Genomic DNA, 13755 nt, shown 5'->3' with positions numbered 1-13755 from the left:
GTATACATACGTAACATATCTGTTATATATCTGTTACAAGATATGTGGAAAGAGAGGCTCATGTTTTTTTAAGTCTGCCTTAAGCACTTAGTCCTCACATATGTACACTAAAACAGTGTTTGCTTGCTGTATCCATTCCTCCTGTTCATGTTGGCCATTAAAAGATTTCTTTTGATGTGAGACGAAATCCACGGTCCTCTAGCTGGTACGAAGCCTTGGCGGTCTGAGTTAATCAAATCAAGAAGGTATCTGACAAAGTTACAGCATTTTCAGCAACATTCCCTCTGAAAACACCGTAACACTGGTTTGCATTGCTCTCAGTGAGTTTTCACACAGTTAAGAACAATTACAACAAATACAGAACAAATACAGCTGATAAAGAACGGTCACAACAGGAAGGTGTGTGTGTGTGTGTGTGTGTGTGTGTGTGTGTGTGTGTGTGTGTGTGTGTGTGTGTGTGTGTGTGTGTGTGTGTGTGTATAAATGACAGATGACCAACAACAACAACTTAAATCTAGGTGTATATACACTTCAGACTGCTGAAGCCTTGTGTTAACTTCAGATAAACTCTTAAATATATTTTTGAACAAAACAAAGACTGTGGACTTTGTCTCTCATCACTTCCATTGAAAGTGAATGAGGAAGGTGTTTTTTCATGTCCAGTATGAACAGGAGGAATGACGACCGCGGGCAAAACCTGTTTCAGTGTTCACTTGGGTGTTTAGACATACTTAAAATTGTGAACCTCAGATGATTTACCCCAGTTAGAAATAAAGTAATCCAAACAATCATAAAGCACAACTCCAAAACAAAACAAAAGTTTTGTGAAACATTCATGGTACGCTTTAGTCAGCAAAGGTCGTAGTAGTAGTATTTGTAGTAGTAGTAATAGTAGTAGTAGTAGTAGTAGTAGTAGTAGTACTGGTGTGCTAAGTCCATTAAAGTCTAGTTCTCAATTTGAGCACCAATTTCACCATAACAACCTGTTTCCTTTAACATGCTATCAAGGTTTATTTCAATTTTTTTTTTTTTTTTTTTTTTAAATTTCACTGAGTTTCCAAAAAAAACACATGTCTTCACTTGATTACCTCACCTTAAGAAGTGCATCCTGTAGGAGGTGGATAGCCTCGTAGATGATCGCTGTACACACACAGATCTACAGGATTTACATCTGTCGTCTTCATTATAGCAGCGGTGTGACTGCCCGTGTCCAGTCAATAAACATCTAACTCTGTCTCTCTGTCTCTGTCTCTTACACACACACACACACACACACACACACACACACACACACACACACACACACATTTACCTATTTCATTCTAAACATTGGTCCTTTAGCAGTAGTAGTGGTGGTGATAATACCAGCTATAAACCACTGTGGGATTTTATCCAATGACATACTTTGATGTTCGGATCTGCAGGCTACACCTTTCTCTGTCCTCCTCAGCACCCAACAGACAGCCTGGCAGGCGAGCTGGCAGCCGAGCAGAATGGCAGTAGGCTGGCAGGCTTAGCCCGGGGCACCATCTCCTGCAGAGCCAACTCTGACCAGCTGGTCCAGACTAACACCACAGAGTGAGCATGTACCACCATATCAGTGGGGAGGTGGATGTTAGCTGTGGTCCAGACACCCTCACACCTAGAGCCTGACACCTACAGCAGTAAACCTGCACTGGTGGGACTTAGGTGAGAAGACTCTGTCTGGTCTATGACTTAACAGGTCGCCACTTTTCTTGTGGCGTTCCCTGTGTTGCACCATCCCGATTTCTTTCCAGAGAGTGCATGATGGACTCCTGTTCGCTCTCACTTGCTGATGCCAGATCTAGGAGCCTGATCTGCAGTCCAGTCTGGTGCAATCTACCATGACGGTTTAACTCCAGCAGAGCCCCAAGTGGCTGAGGAAAATCTGGTGGACTTTCCTCTTCCAGCACTACTCAGATAGTTAGCTAGCTTAGCACTGCTTTGTGCACTTAGCAAACGCTATACGTAGATTCAGAGGGACACACAGAAAGTCAGCGGTAAGTCGGGGGGTGAGAGGTGTACAGCATCAAAATGATCCAACCTGGGAATATTTGTTTCCAAGCCAATTACAATAAAACACAAAGAACCACAATCAGGATGTGACAAGTTAATTATCAGTATTTACTGGTCTTAGAGAAACATTTTTCAAAGTAAAACATCTAAACTTGAGCTTCCCTTTGTACACCTTGATTGACCTGATACTTTGAGTCCACCCCAAGCCTCCATCACGGACACCTCCGAACCATTTCCATGTCTGACAGTTAAAAGGCCTACACACACAGAGAAAGAGCAGGCAGCTCATTGTGCGTTTTAAAGCGCTAACTAGGCCACTTAGCACCCCGTGACGCTGATCTGATCCCTGAGGCGCTGAACTTGGCAGCGGGCCCTCCTCCTTTCGCTCCTTCCTTTCCCCTCGCCATGGGAACCAGGCCATCCTTAATGACGCAGGAGTGCTCCGCCGGATCCCACAATGCAAAGGGGGCTGACATCTGTCTTGCTAAGTGGTGCACTCTCTTGTGCACCTTGTTTGTTCAATCAACAACCCCCCCCCCCCCGCCCCCCTCCCTCCTCTCCTTCCCCTCTTTCCACTTTGCCCGTGTTCTTTTTTATCTCCCTTTTTTCAGAAAAAAGAATAAAGATTGCAAGAAGAGAGGTACAGTGTTAGGAGAGAATAGACAGCGAGATAGTGAGATCATGACTCGTCCTTCACCACCATCATCACACGCACAACGGCACAATGGGTAGATTATCATACATAGCAAGTGCACCATTGTATAAGGACAGAGATGGATGATGAAGCACAGTGTGATTTTAGTTATGAATCACTCAAATTCTGGCAATTTGCAAACAACCTTCTTCACCATGAGGAATGAGAGTTTGAAAAGGACAATTTGATCACTGTCAGCGCGGCTGCATGAGCCTCCCAACCTCTCCACTTTCGGCATATTAAGAAAAAACAAGTGCCTGATTAAAAGTGGCCCCTAATTCCTCATAGTTAAGACCAGGGCAAATATTTGTCCCATCAATCTTGGAAAATATAGCCATCAACCCAAGATGTTAATCACATGCTAATGGAATCCAAGGGACTCAATGCACCCCCGTAGCGCAATGAACGCATTCACTTTTTCAGAAAGCCCACGTGAATGCAAATGGCCATCTAAACAGTCATTTTGACAGCATGCCAAGGCAACGTAAAGAGCCCCCTTCTTTATGCTCCTCTGGGAATGTATGTAGGGATGTGTGGGATGAGTTCACTTTACCAGGCCCAGGTGCCAGGATATAAATGAATAATAGGTTTTATGGGCCCTAACTGAAAAAAAGGCACATACACACATAATCACACATGCCTACTCGCTCAAGTGCATCTGTGGTGAAGGATGTTCAAATTCCCACAACTACGCTGAAAAGAGATTGGGCATGAGAATAGGTGGTGCCTATACATAATTCAGGGGTCCATGCTGAAACAATTATGTTTGCTTACTGCTAAGTACCCGTGCTCAATAGCTCGTTTGCTCTCTAGTTTGGGGCTTTCAGATGTAAGTGCTATGTGCTAAAAGTCGGTGGAACATGGCTTTTTAATAAAATATAGGAGCCGACACTTGAACGCTTGAATACCAGAGTGGGTGGGAAAAAAAAACAACAAATGCTCTTCATGTTTTTACTTGAGCTTTGCATGCAAACTGAATTGCACTCGTAAATCTAACAGTGTTGGCAGAAAACTACTTAGCACCTCCAAGCAAAAGGAATGTGGACAAATAGGACATTTAAATGACAATATTACAGAACACAATATTTCAGTTTAGATTAATCTAAACACATTTTTTAAAGTCCAGTATGAACATCTCCATCTGTTGCAAGAGAGAATCGCATGACCAAAATGTAGGCCATTTTGTCATCAATCAGTGGTGGAAGAAATCACCACAATAGTTTTACTCTGAATAACAAATTCAGACTCGTACAGATACACATACAACGACATATGTAAATACTGATCACAAGTGTCTGATTAATTATCACACAGTTCGTGACCAATAGTCCATATCCAGTGATCACAGTTACAGGTGTGTGGAAGCCGCAGCTTCAGCACTCTTTTCCTCACGGCTCGTCTCACACTTGCACTCCTCCACCACCATGACTCTCTTCTCCCGGACCTCGGCTCCGCAGCGCAGGGACACGGCCACAGTGTGAGCTTTGGATGGGGCGCAGCGGGAGCAGGGGACACGTTGGTGTAGGGCCCCCGTCCCGGCACCTGGCCCTGCAAACTCCCCTTCGGATGGGACAAACAGGGAGCTGCACTGGCCGAAACACAGCTTGTTGTGCAGCGTTACTGTGTCGCATCCGTCGGCTGTCACATGCTGTTAGGATGACAGAGAGGGGCGAGAATAGGCTAAACATCACAGCAATATTGTCAGTCTTAATTTGCCTCTGAAGGTGTAAGAAATCAACACTTTGTGTTTATGTAATTCCACACCATCGCAGCTAATCTTCCACCAGAGCCTTAATGAGCTTTATGAGTGAACAGACGTCTCTCTTATTGCCATTGCTATATTAACATTGCTATATTTTATTTGACTGTGTCAAGAATCACTCTTTTTAATGTGCTACAGAGACATCTCTTTGGCAGAGAGAGGACATAAAATCCTGCCTTAACACATGACATGAAAATCTTTGCCTCTTACCTGAGTGAAAGGGACCGCCGTGCACGTCTGTTTAGTGTCCTTCAGGTGGACTGGCAGGGACATGGTCATCTTCTCTCCTTTATTTATGGCTCTCTGCCACATCTGCAGGCTTTGACTCTTCTTTAGTTCCATCTCAGTGGGGCTTTTAGGGTGCAGGTGGTGCAGTGGCCTCACTGGGGTCTTGTGGGCCGGGGCTGGACCGGCACGCCCGTGAGACAGGAAAGCAGGGAAGGACAATCTGGAGCTCAGGGACGGGGGTCTTCTGGGGGTCAGCCCCCTTCTGAGGAACCCTGACTGGGCCAGGGCACGAGGGTCCAGCTGGACAACCTTAACTATTCCCCGGGCAGGTTCGTCTGGTCCGCTGCCAGATGATTCAAATTCCACTCTTGACTTTTGCACAATGTTGTCAAAAGTATTGTGAGGGAATGTGAAAGCTGCAGCTGTCCAACCTGACAAAAGGATGAGGCTGACAGGGAAAGCCATTCTCTGACACAAAACGTAACTACAAAACAAAAGTTAGCAAAAAAAAAAAAGAAATGAAAAATCTTTGGTGGTTTGGTCCAAGGTTCCAAATGGCAACCTTGCTGTCAGTGTTTAGTGAGTGTGATGGAGGGAGCCTTTTATATAGGTAGCTGCCAGTTCTCACCTGTGTTATAATGCAAAGAAGGTGTCGCAATTCCCACACCAGACCAGACATCACACCAAGCTTTAAACTCCAGGTCGTGGATAGTTGCCAGACTGGGAGGATTTCAGTTTCAAGGTGAGCCTTAAAAACACGGTCATAAAAAATCTAGGCTTGATTGCATGGATACAGATTTTTGTAGCTATGAATTTTAGTTATTTAGTTCACTTTTAGTGAATTTTAATTATTTAGTTATTTAGTTTAGTGGAGTTGAGTGAAAGGTTAAAGGAAAAAAACAACTGCGAGCCGCCTTTGCATGGATTCTTCACGTCTCTACACTACAGGCGGTATGAACACCATTCTTCACGACGGTATTTCCTCATTTGATGCTTTGATGATGACAGTGCAGAGCACTGTGTCACGTATTACTGTGACTGTGAAAGATTCACACGCTTTTCATATTCAACAAATACATTCCACTATTTTCCTTTAAAGCCACAATCAACAAGCAAATGCTGATTCCATTTGTATCCTACATACTTGTAATTGCAGATGATCTGAACTCAGCACCGTCAAAAAAAGCAGAATATGCTCAAAAGATGCACAGGAGCCAAAAAACATTAAACTTGAAGTGGGGGATGATTATTATACTAAACAGAAGCGATTTCGTCTCATCCCAACACACAGCTTCAGGAAGACGGAAGCTATCTAGTTGACAATAAAACCCTTCTTATTCAGCAGGTGTTTTTTTCATTACCTTTGTCTGTAAATCAATAATGAGTTTATGCTCTCTGTGTAAACAAGCCATCTCCTGTCCATTTATTCCCACAAGCACGTCCTCAGCCTCTCCCTTAACGTCCCATCATTACACCATTAGACTTCAGTGCGCTCTGTCACCCGTGACCTGATCACACGCTGGCTGCTGAAGGCCGACCGGCTCACAATGTTATAATAGAAAGGGTGTTTGACTTTCTCATAGAGACCTTGTTAAGAGGCACTTTTCCTCATTGCCTCTTCTCCACGTCTGTTTCCCACCCACTGCTTAACGTTATGGCCGAGATAGATGCAAGAATGGGAACAGCAAATGAGCCTCCGTCTGCTATCTGAAGACTTGTTCATCTGCACTGACCTTGAACATTCACGCACTGGTTGGTGAGGTCTGTAGTTGTAACTCTATAATATAAGTCATAATGTAGAATATGTGAGGATGGACACTTCCTATTAATATGGGAATGTCACTTCCTCCAGCTGCAGAATAAAATTTTCCACAAGAGGGCAGAGTTTACAAAGCATTACCTCCCCTGCTTGTCCTCTCACCATTTCAGTCCACTCCTTCTTACTGAACTGTGGATGACATTTTAAAAAATGTTTTTCAGAAAATTGTTGGAATGGCACTTTGATTCAGTTTCTCACTGGAGTTTAACACAGTTCACTGTGGCATTTTAAATGCTGCCGTCAAAATTCTGAATTCTGAATCCCATTTTCAGAAAGGGGACACTCAATTTAAAAACTATTTATTCAAGCATGTCTTTTGGAAAAACTGAAAACTTTATCAAAAACCTTCTTCCTCTCAGGATAATTGGTTTTATTTCACACAACTATGCACAACTGCTTATGCTGCTGTGTAGAGCAGAGAAAATAGTCAATAAAAGCAGATAAATAGCATGTATGGTGTAAAGTACACTACAGTACTGGTAGCTGTGGACCTTGTGGGCTGTGTCCTGCTTCTTGGGTTGGACGCTCTGAAGGAGAAAGGTCCACAAAGGTGGATCTGTCAAAAGACCTGAAGCCTCATGGCCCATGAGTGATCACAATCCTGCAGGCTCTGGACAAGCCAGATTTATTACTGAGGTCCAACCAGATAAGCTTTGCTAACTGTACTTAGGACTTGCAGCAAGAAACTAAAGATGTATCCCACAACACACAGGCTATTGATGAGTTTGATGGGAATAAATAAATAGCAAATGTGACTGTTTGTTATTGGAATAATAAAGAAATCACATAAATGTTTCTATCAGGGCCATAAATTCACTCATTCCTTTTCTTACTCAACATGCACTAAAAAAATGAAATGAAAAGCAATTGTGAGGCTAGAACCATGAAGGGCTGGCCTGCAAACAAATATTTGAACAACAGCTCTTGTATAAACTCATGCAGGCCCAGCTCCAGACCACAGGGGACAATAAGATTTTCTTTGGGGGAGAACTATGAAATGAAGCTTGAAAGTCTCTCTCTCTCTCTCTCTCTCTCTCTCTCTCTCTCTCTCTCTCTCTCTCTCTCTCTCTCTCTCTCTCTCTCTCTATATATATATATATATATATATATACAGAAATAGTTTAGCTAACCTGACCGACCTTATACATGCTATCAGTCTCTCAGCTGTAATCGCTTCTGTGCAGAATTGGCAAATATTCACCTGTGAATTGCTCAAGAATTTCTGTTTCGGTTCCTTTATTTGTAATGAACGACCCCATGACACATACCTGAGTCCTGATTTCTGCTCTCTGTCTTTGTTATTTTCGGTTTTCTTTTGGCAGCAGAATTCTTACATTTTAGAGGCGCCATCATGTCATTCTTTCTTCTTCCTTTGTTAAATAATCAAATCGTACTTTAGCACCATGATGATTTATTGATTTGATCAGTGCACATTAATACTGTGATTTATTTCTGCTATCGGGTGACTTTGGACTTAATTAGTTATGTAACGTGATTGTTCAATGTGCGGTGGTTGGATTGTGTAAACTGGGTTAAATGGTGTTTTAGGTTCCGAAACGTCACAACATGCAACTGAATACTTAACGTCATGTGAGCGACCTATGTTTACATTCGCGCCCATAGGTTTGGCATAGGTATGATGCGCTCGACGGCAGATTTATCCAGGTTCATGTAAACGACAACATTTTTGAAAACGATGTTGTGTGCACGATGTTATTTTTGAAAACGGAGGGGCCAAAATATCCGTTTTCCAAAATACCCTGCTACGTGTAAACGTGGGGCCAGTTTCTCCTCATCTCTCATTGTGTGTGTGTGTGTGTGTGTGTGTGTGTGTGTGTGTGTGTGTGTGTGTGTGTGTGTGTGTGTGTGTGTGTGGTTCCTCCTCGATCAGGATTCACCTACGCCTACTCCTCGTGCCAATCAGCCTCCACAGCTGCGGCCAATCCGCAATCACCAGCCACAGGATACAAACCGGATCTCCTCACCAGCCTTTGCCAGGTTGTTGTGCGCACTTGTCTCAGCCACATAGCTCTCCTTGTACTTTGATCTTGGCCTTGTTTTATCTTTGCCTGTTTCTGAGTTGACTCATCAACGCGCTGACTCATCACACCTGCCTTGCTACTCCTTCCTGGATCTGCACAGATCTTGTCTGACACATTTCACATAGAAGTAATCATGTGTCAGAATTATATGATGTTTAGCAAAGAAAAAAACCCTTTTGTGCATGTATTTACTCGTTCTGGATTTTTACATGTTGTGCAGGAAGCTGCTGAGGACAGCAAGTGTAGTCTCGATTGTCCTCAGCTCAATCATCCCAAACCTCTTGTAGTATGGAGTTAATATTGGTTAATACTCATACGATTGAAGCCACATGGAGTGAAAGAACTTTCATTCTTGATGGTGAAATACATTTTCCAATGGTGTGATTGGTCGTTGTTGTTGCACACTTATCTCTAATAATGACAGCTGTTGTGTAGGATCAGACAAACAGATCAGCAACACTTACTTATTTTAAATCAGCTTTTTGCGGAATGACCATCCACTCACAGTTTGAATTCTCACATGTGGTGCTTTATTTTTCATGCTTTGTTCATTCTAGAATCAATTTTATCCATTTGTTAACTATTATCTGACATGGTTTTACTGTTAATCTTGATAGACCTAAACAAGTATTTGCATATTACATGATTGCCAGATTAACACATGAAAACATGGCTGTGAAAATATGCAAAAGAAGACCAAAATCAAGCTATAAAGAAAAATAAAAAGTCAAGATCTTGATATTCATTCTTTCAACATGATCAAAGATACAAAAATAAGATTTATCACATTACTGGAGTAAACAGTTGCTACAACTTACAGATACAAATTCTCCCTGCCCTGTGCATCATTACATATCACTAACTAACTATATGTATCAGCACATACAAAGTCACCTGATAGCCCTTCCCAAACCATAAATAAAACACAGTATAAATCTGTGCACATACAATTTTGAAACTAAGACCACATCAGCTGTAGTGGCTACCTCTCCAGCTTTGATTACATGCCAATACTGCATGTAGAGCTAAAAAATGAAAAATCATACATAGAAAACTGAACACAAGTAAAATTTCTATTACAATTACAATGTTATCTCATCCCAAACAGCAAATGTTACGCCTTGTTGCCAATCCGGCAGTAGAGAACCATCGAAACCACCATGGCAGCAATCTGGAAAGACAACAGTTCATCAACAAATCAGCTAAACGCACTGAAAATTAAAATATTAGGACAAAAGGCAGCCTAAATTCAGGCTTTATGGGATGATAAAAGCCTACTGGACCATCCTTTCTTGAATTCTGCTGTGTTGTGGTAGCAGGACAAATTATGGCTTTGAGCGATCTTTAGTGGCCTCAAAGTCACTTAATAAGCAATGAAACTCAAAATCTGAATCAGAGTATTTTTTGGCATTTTTATGTTTTGCTCCACAAGAAATATATTTGTTCATATCCATCTCTGAGATTTTTGGGTCACTTCAGGGCCATTGAAACAAATAGTGAATGCAACATTGACATATCCTCTCATTTTAACAGCTGCTTATTTTCTCATCCAGCAGTTACAGAGCATCATTATCATTCATGTGGAGTTTGTTTGTGTCTGCATAAAAATATCTATTTTAGCCACTTTGAAGGTCATAATATGTGTCTAGAGACAAGTATTGTAACATATTATAGTAATAATTATTATTATTACTATGGCAGACTTATCAAGACAATATTAGAGATAAAGTAAAATGACAATTTGTATGATTTTTCACCCAAATGGCACTCATGGCCACACAACTACTGTATGTCGCCAAAGTAAGCAGCGCTCCTCTAGACTGGTGCTGAGAACATGTAAAGCAACGGGCTGTTTGACAGGCTTTTCTGTACCTCAAGAGCAGCGATTCCCAGAGCCACACCTGCAATAATCACAGCATTGTCTTTGATCAGCTGCAGCAGCTTGTCAAAGCAGCCATCGACATCCTGGAAGAGAAACAACTGGTTTAAGCAAAGATGAAGAACAGCTGTGTTGCACTTCATCACCAATATTTGTTGCATCGCTAACGTGCAAGAAGTTAAACCAAAAGAAACTTGGTCTCGTACCGCCATCTCTGCAAGAGCTTGACTGCATGAATCCTCGCTGATGGTTCCATTGCAACATTGTGTTGGAAAAGCTCCTTGTTCATTGTTAAAAGGGGAGTCAATAAAATCTGTGTAGTTGTTGATTCCACAGCACCGAAACTAGAATGAAACCAAAACCCAAATCTTAATTAAAACAGTTGTGATGCTGAACCTAACTCTTAGGTTTTACTTTTTTTACACATTTACATGACATTTGGTGAAAGAAGACAATTTTGGTCATCAGCATGGGGTTATCATTCATTTAACAATGCAGTCACGAGTATGCAAATCAAGAAATCAAATAAATGTGAATGAGCTGTGCTCAAGATCAAATGACTGCCAGTGACCATAGAGATGTGTCTATCTCAGGACTGAAATATTTTCTTAGAAAGAAGTTGAAAATACAGTACCTGCTCCATGGTGGACTTCCAGCGAGAGGTCAGCTCTTCATCATCCCCATACTTAGTATTGATGTTATTGCTAATTTTATGCCGCACATCCTGAAGAAGGTCACCTGCCTGAGAAGGACAAGTTCAGAGTCATTGTACTTGGTCCATTTTAACAAAGTTCTTCAGGTTTTTTCACAATGCTAAATCTGACCACAGGTAATTATCATATTTTGGTTTTGAGAGCCTCTTACCGTATCTTTGAAGACAATGAGCACCACAGCTCCTGCAACCTCGATGAGGAAGATAATCAGCACAATACTGAAGAACTGAATGGGAAGACATGATAAACGACACTGTAAAATTGTAAATGTAAAAGAGTGACTAGCAGGCCTGGACAAAGAACATTTGAGTAGATCCTAAGTTTGTAGAAAGCGAGTAATCACTGCTGGGATCAAACCTGAAAGCTGCACGCTAAAATATTTAACATACTCCCATCATAACAGCACTGAATGAGAAGGCATTGTTCTTACCTTCTCTGTTGAGAAAAAAATCTGATTTAAATTAGATTAATTACGTTTTCATTTCAGTAACAGTAATGGTAACTGTAGTACATAAATGCTTCCACAGATGCAAAGCTTCTTTAAAGAATTCCTCCAGTCTGCTGCGCTCTGGAGCTGAAGCTGACCTATCAAACATGGCTCACCGTCAGCAGCATGCACTTGCTCTCCCTCACAGCTCCACAGCAGCCCAGGAAGCCAATGATCACCAGCACGGCGCCGATGGCTATGGCCACGTAGCTGATGGTGTAAAGGTGCTCTAACCCGGATGAACCCTCGTCCTCTTCGTAATTCAATAAGTCCAACAGAGAACTACTGTCCACCCTCACCCACACTCCCACGCCCAGGATGGCTGCACCTGCCAACTGCACGATGGGTGAGCATTGAACAGCACAGAGAGAGAATGGCATTAAAGAAATAATGGTTAAATGCTGAAAAGACACAGTACAGACAGGTGACATGATGAAAGGAGTTACTTCATTTACAATCAGGCAGTAACAGAGACATTACTGTCAGGTTGGGTATTAATTTAAAGACAAAGAAATTTGCTAGAACTAACAAGAATAGTTCACCATTTTTAGAAATATGCTATGCTGTCTGAGCGACAGGTTAACTTAGCTTAGCATAGAGACTAGAAACAGGGTGCAACAGCTAGCCTGGCTAAATTCAACAGTAACAAAACCCACCTACCAGCACCCCTGAAGTTCACTAATTAACACGTCATATCTTGTTTGTTTAATCCAAACAGAAACTGAAGTGTAAGAACAGGTTGTGGTTTTGCTGTGGGTTACGTGTTGGACTATTTCTTGGCTGGGAACAGTGACAGCGGAGTGATTTGTTAATTAGCCAATGAGGTGCTTGGATTTTGTCACCCTGGGACAGGCTAGCTCTTTCCAAAAGTGTATTTTCCAAAACAGGAAGTAAGCTACACAGCTGCTTTTATGTTCCAGGTTTACCACCTGCTCTGTCTGGTCTGTTTCCTTGTGGGACAAACCGACAACAGAAATAGAAATTCAGTCAGTATTCCAACGTACAAAGATGGCGCCATTGAAGATAAACATCATAATTTTGAGAAAGCTGGAGCAACACATCTTGGCAGATTTCTTTCCCCACACTGTTGAAAAATAAAGAACAGAAAAGTTTGTTAATTCAGCTGCTCGCTAAATGACAGTGTAATTAGTCTAATCTGCCTTATTTGCTGCTTAGGGGATTTTGAATAAATGGAGAACTTTGCATTTTATCCCTCACAGGAAAATCAGTGGTATATGGATGGCTTACCACGCAGGCAGGGACCAGCATGGGTCAAATTTGCTTTGGTTATATATTAACTACGGTCACTGGCAGGAACAGAAGGGGTCTTAATCTCCTCTAAATAAATAACAAGGTTTTCATGCTGATGTAATTCAAGGTTTCGGTTGATGTGTGTGGAGAGGTGTTCGTTCTTAACCACACTTTATTTTTCATTTTGCCTTGCTTTCGAGTTATTTAAAGGATTATCAAGCGCACATTTGAGTCACTTGACACGTTTGGAGGTTTCCTCTAAACACACAGAAGTCCATCTGGTGCAGAGGGGAAAAATTCACTTCCTCCAGCTCTGAACTTTCTTACTCTACATTGTAAAAATGTAAACAGGTTTGTAATACTGTGGCACCCATTTACCATAAAATTATAACCCACATCTGTATTAGTAGAGACTGAAACTGTTTTTTGTACACTGTTGAAAGAGTTGTAAAAAAAAGTTGAGTCACTCTTATTGCCATGGACGGGTTCTCATTATCTGCCACCAGGTAATCAAATAGTGCTGAGCTCATAGTTATTTGAAAAGCTGACGTATGACATCACCTTACTGGAAGCCACACTGCAAGTAGCTGAGAAGAACCATAAAACACTTAAACTTGTTTCTATCTCTTCTCTGTGTCAGCATCATGAGCTCCCTTTGACAGTTATAAACCTTTTTGTCTTCCTTATTGCAGCTTTAACTCGGACCGTCAGTGGGAACCTGCTGTTTATTGCCTTGAGGCAGCAAAACAGGACAAAGACAGTTTTCAATGGAAGAAACAGTTTAAGGTTTCTACATCATGAATGGAGCAGCTAAAGGAGGTCTTTCCTCTGCTGGGCACAGCC

The 13755-nt window shown here is 41.8% G+C and overlaps 2 protein-coding genes across 2 annotated transcripts; both read right to left on the bottom strand.

Moving 5' to 3' along the window:
- Positions 1-4079: 4079 nt before the first annotated feature.
- dand5 (DAN domain family, member 5) lies at positions 4080-5186 on the bottom strand. Its single transcript, XM_070971638.1, has 2 exons — positions 4704-5186; positions 4080-4379 (listed from the first exon to the last, which is right to left on the bottom strand). Exons 1-2 carry the CDS (start codon positions 5184-5186, stop codon positions 4080-4082), a joined length of 783 nt encoding a protein of 260 aa, XP_070827739.1.
- Positions 5187-9144: 3958 nt separating this feature from the next.
- LOC139346954 (tetraspanin-1-like) lies at positions 9145-12722 on the bottom strand. The gene is made up of 7 exons (XM_070986343.1): positions 12666-12722; positions 11778-11996; positions 11326-11400; positions 11096-11203; positions 10668-10805; positions 10455-10547; positions 9145-9753 (listed from the first exon to the last, which is right to left on the bottom strand). The coding sequence occupies exons 1-7, from the start codon at positions 12720-12722 to the stop codon at positions 9697-9699; spliced, it is 747 nt and encodes a 248-aa protein (XP_070842444.1). The 3' UTR covers positions 9145-9696.
- Between the last annotated feature and the right edge of the window lie 1033 nt (positions 12723-13755).

The sequence above is a fragment of the Chaetodon trifascialis genome, chromosome 2, assembly GCF_039877785.1.
Source record: "Chaetodon trifascialis isolate fChaTrf1 chromosome 2, fChaTrf1.hap1, whole genome shotgun sequence".
NCBI classification, from domain to species: Eukaryota; Metazoa; Chordata; class Actinopteri; order Chaetodontiformes; family Chaetodontidae; genus Chaetodon; species Chaetodon trifascialis.
The sequence above is the reverse complement of the archived record's forward strand: the minus strand, read 5'-3'. Positions and strand labels throughout refer to the sequence as shown.

What these genes read in the sequence shown, in the direction of transcription:
- LOC139346954 (XM_070986343.1), bottom strand. Translation starts at nt 12,722, where the DNA reads ATGTGTTGCTCCAGCTTTCTCAAAATTATGATGTTTATCTTCAATGGC. An exon ending in TCTTCAATGGCGCCATCTTT is followed by an intron (nt 11,997 to 12,665) that starts GTACGTTGGAAT and finishes CCCATCGTGCAG; the next exon opens with TTGGCAGGTGCAGCCATCCT. An exon ending in TCATTGTCTTCAAAGATACG is followed by an intron (nt 11,204 to 11,325) that starts GTAAGAGGCTCT and finishes TGTCCTTCTCAG; the next exon opens with GCAGGTGACCTTCTTCAGGA.
- dand5 (XM_070971638.1), bottom strand. Translation starts at nt 5,186, where the DNA reads ATGGCTTTCCCTGTCAGCCTCATCCTTTTGTCAGGTTGGACAGCTGCA. An exon ending in CGGCGGTCCCTTTCACTCAG is followed by an intron (nt 4,380 to 4,703) that starts GTAAGAGGCAAA and finishes TCATCCTAACAG; the next exon opens with CATGTGACAGCCGACGGATG.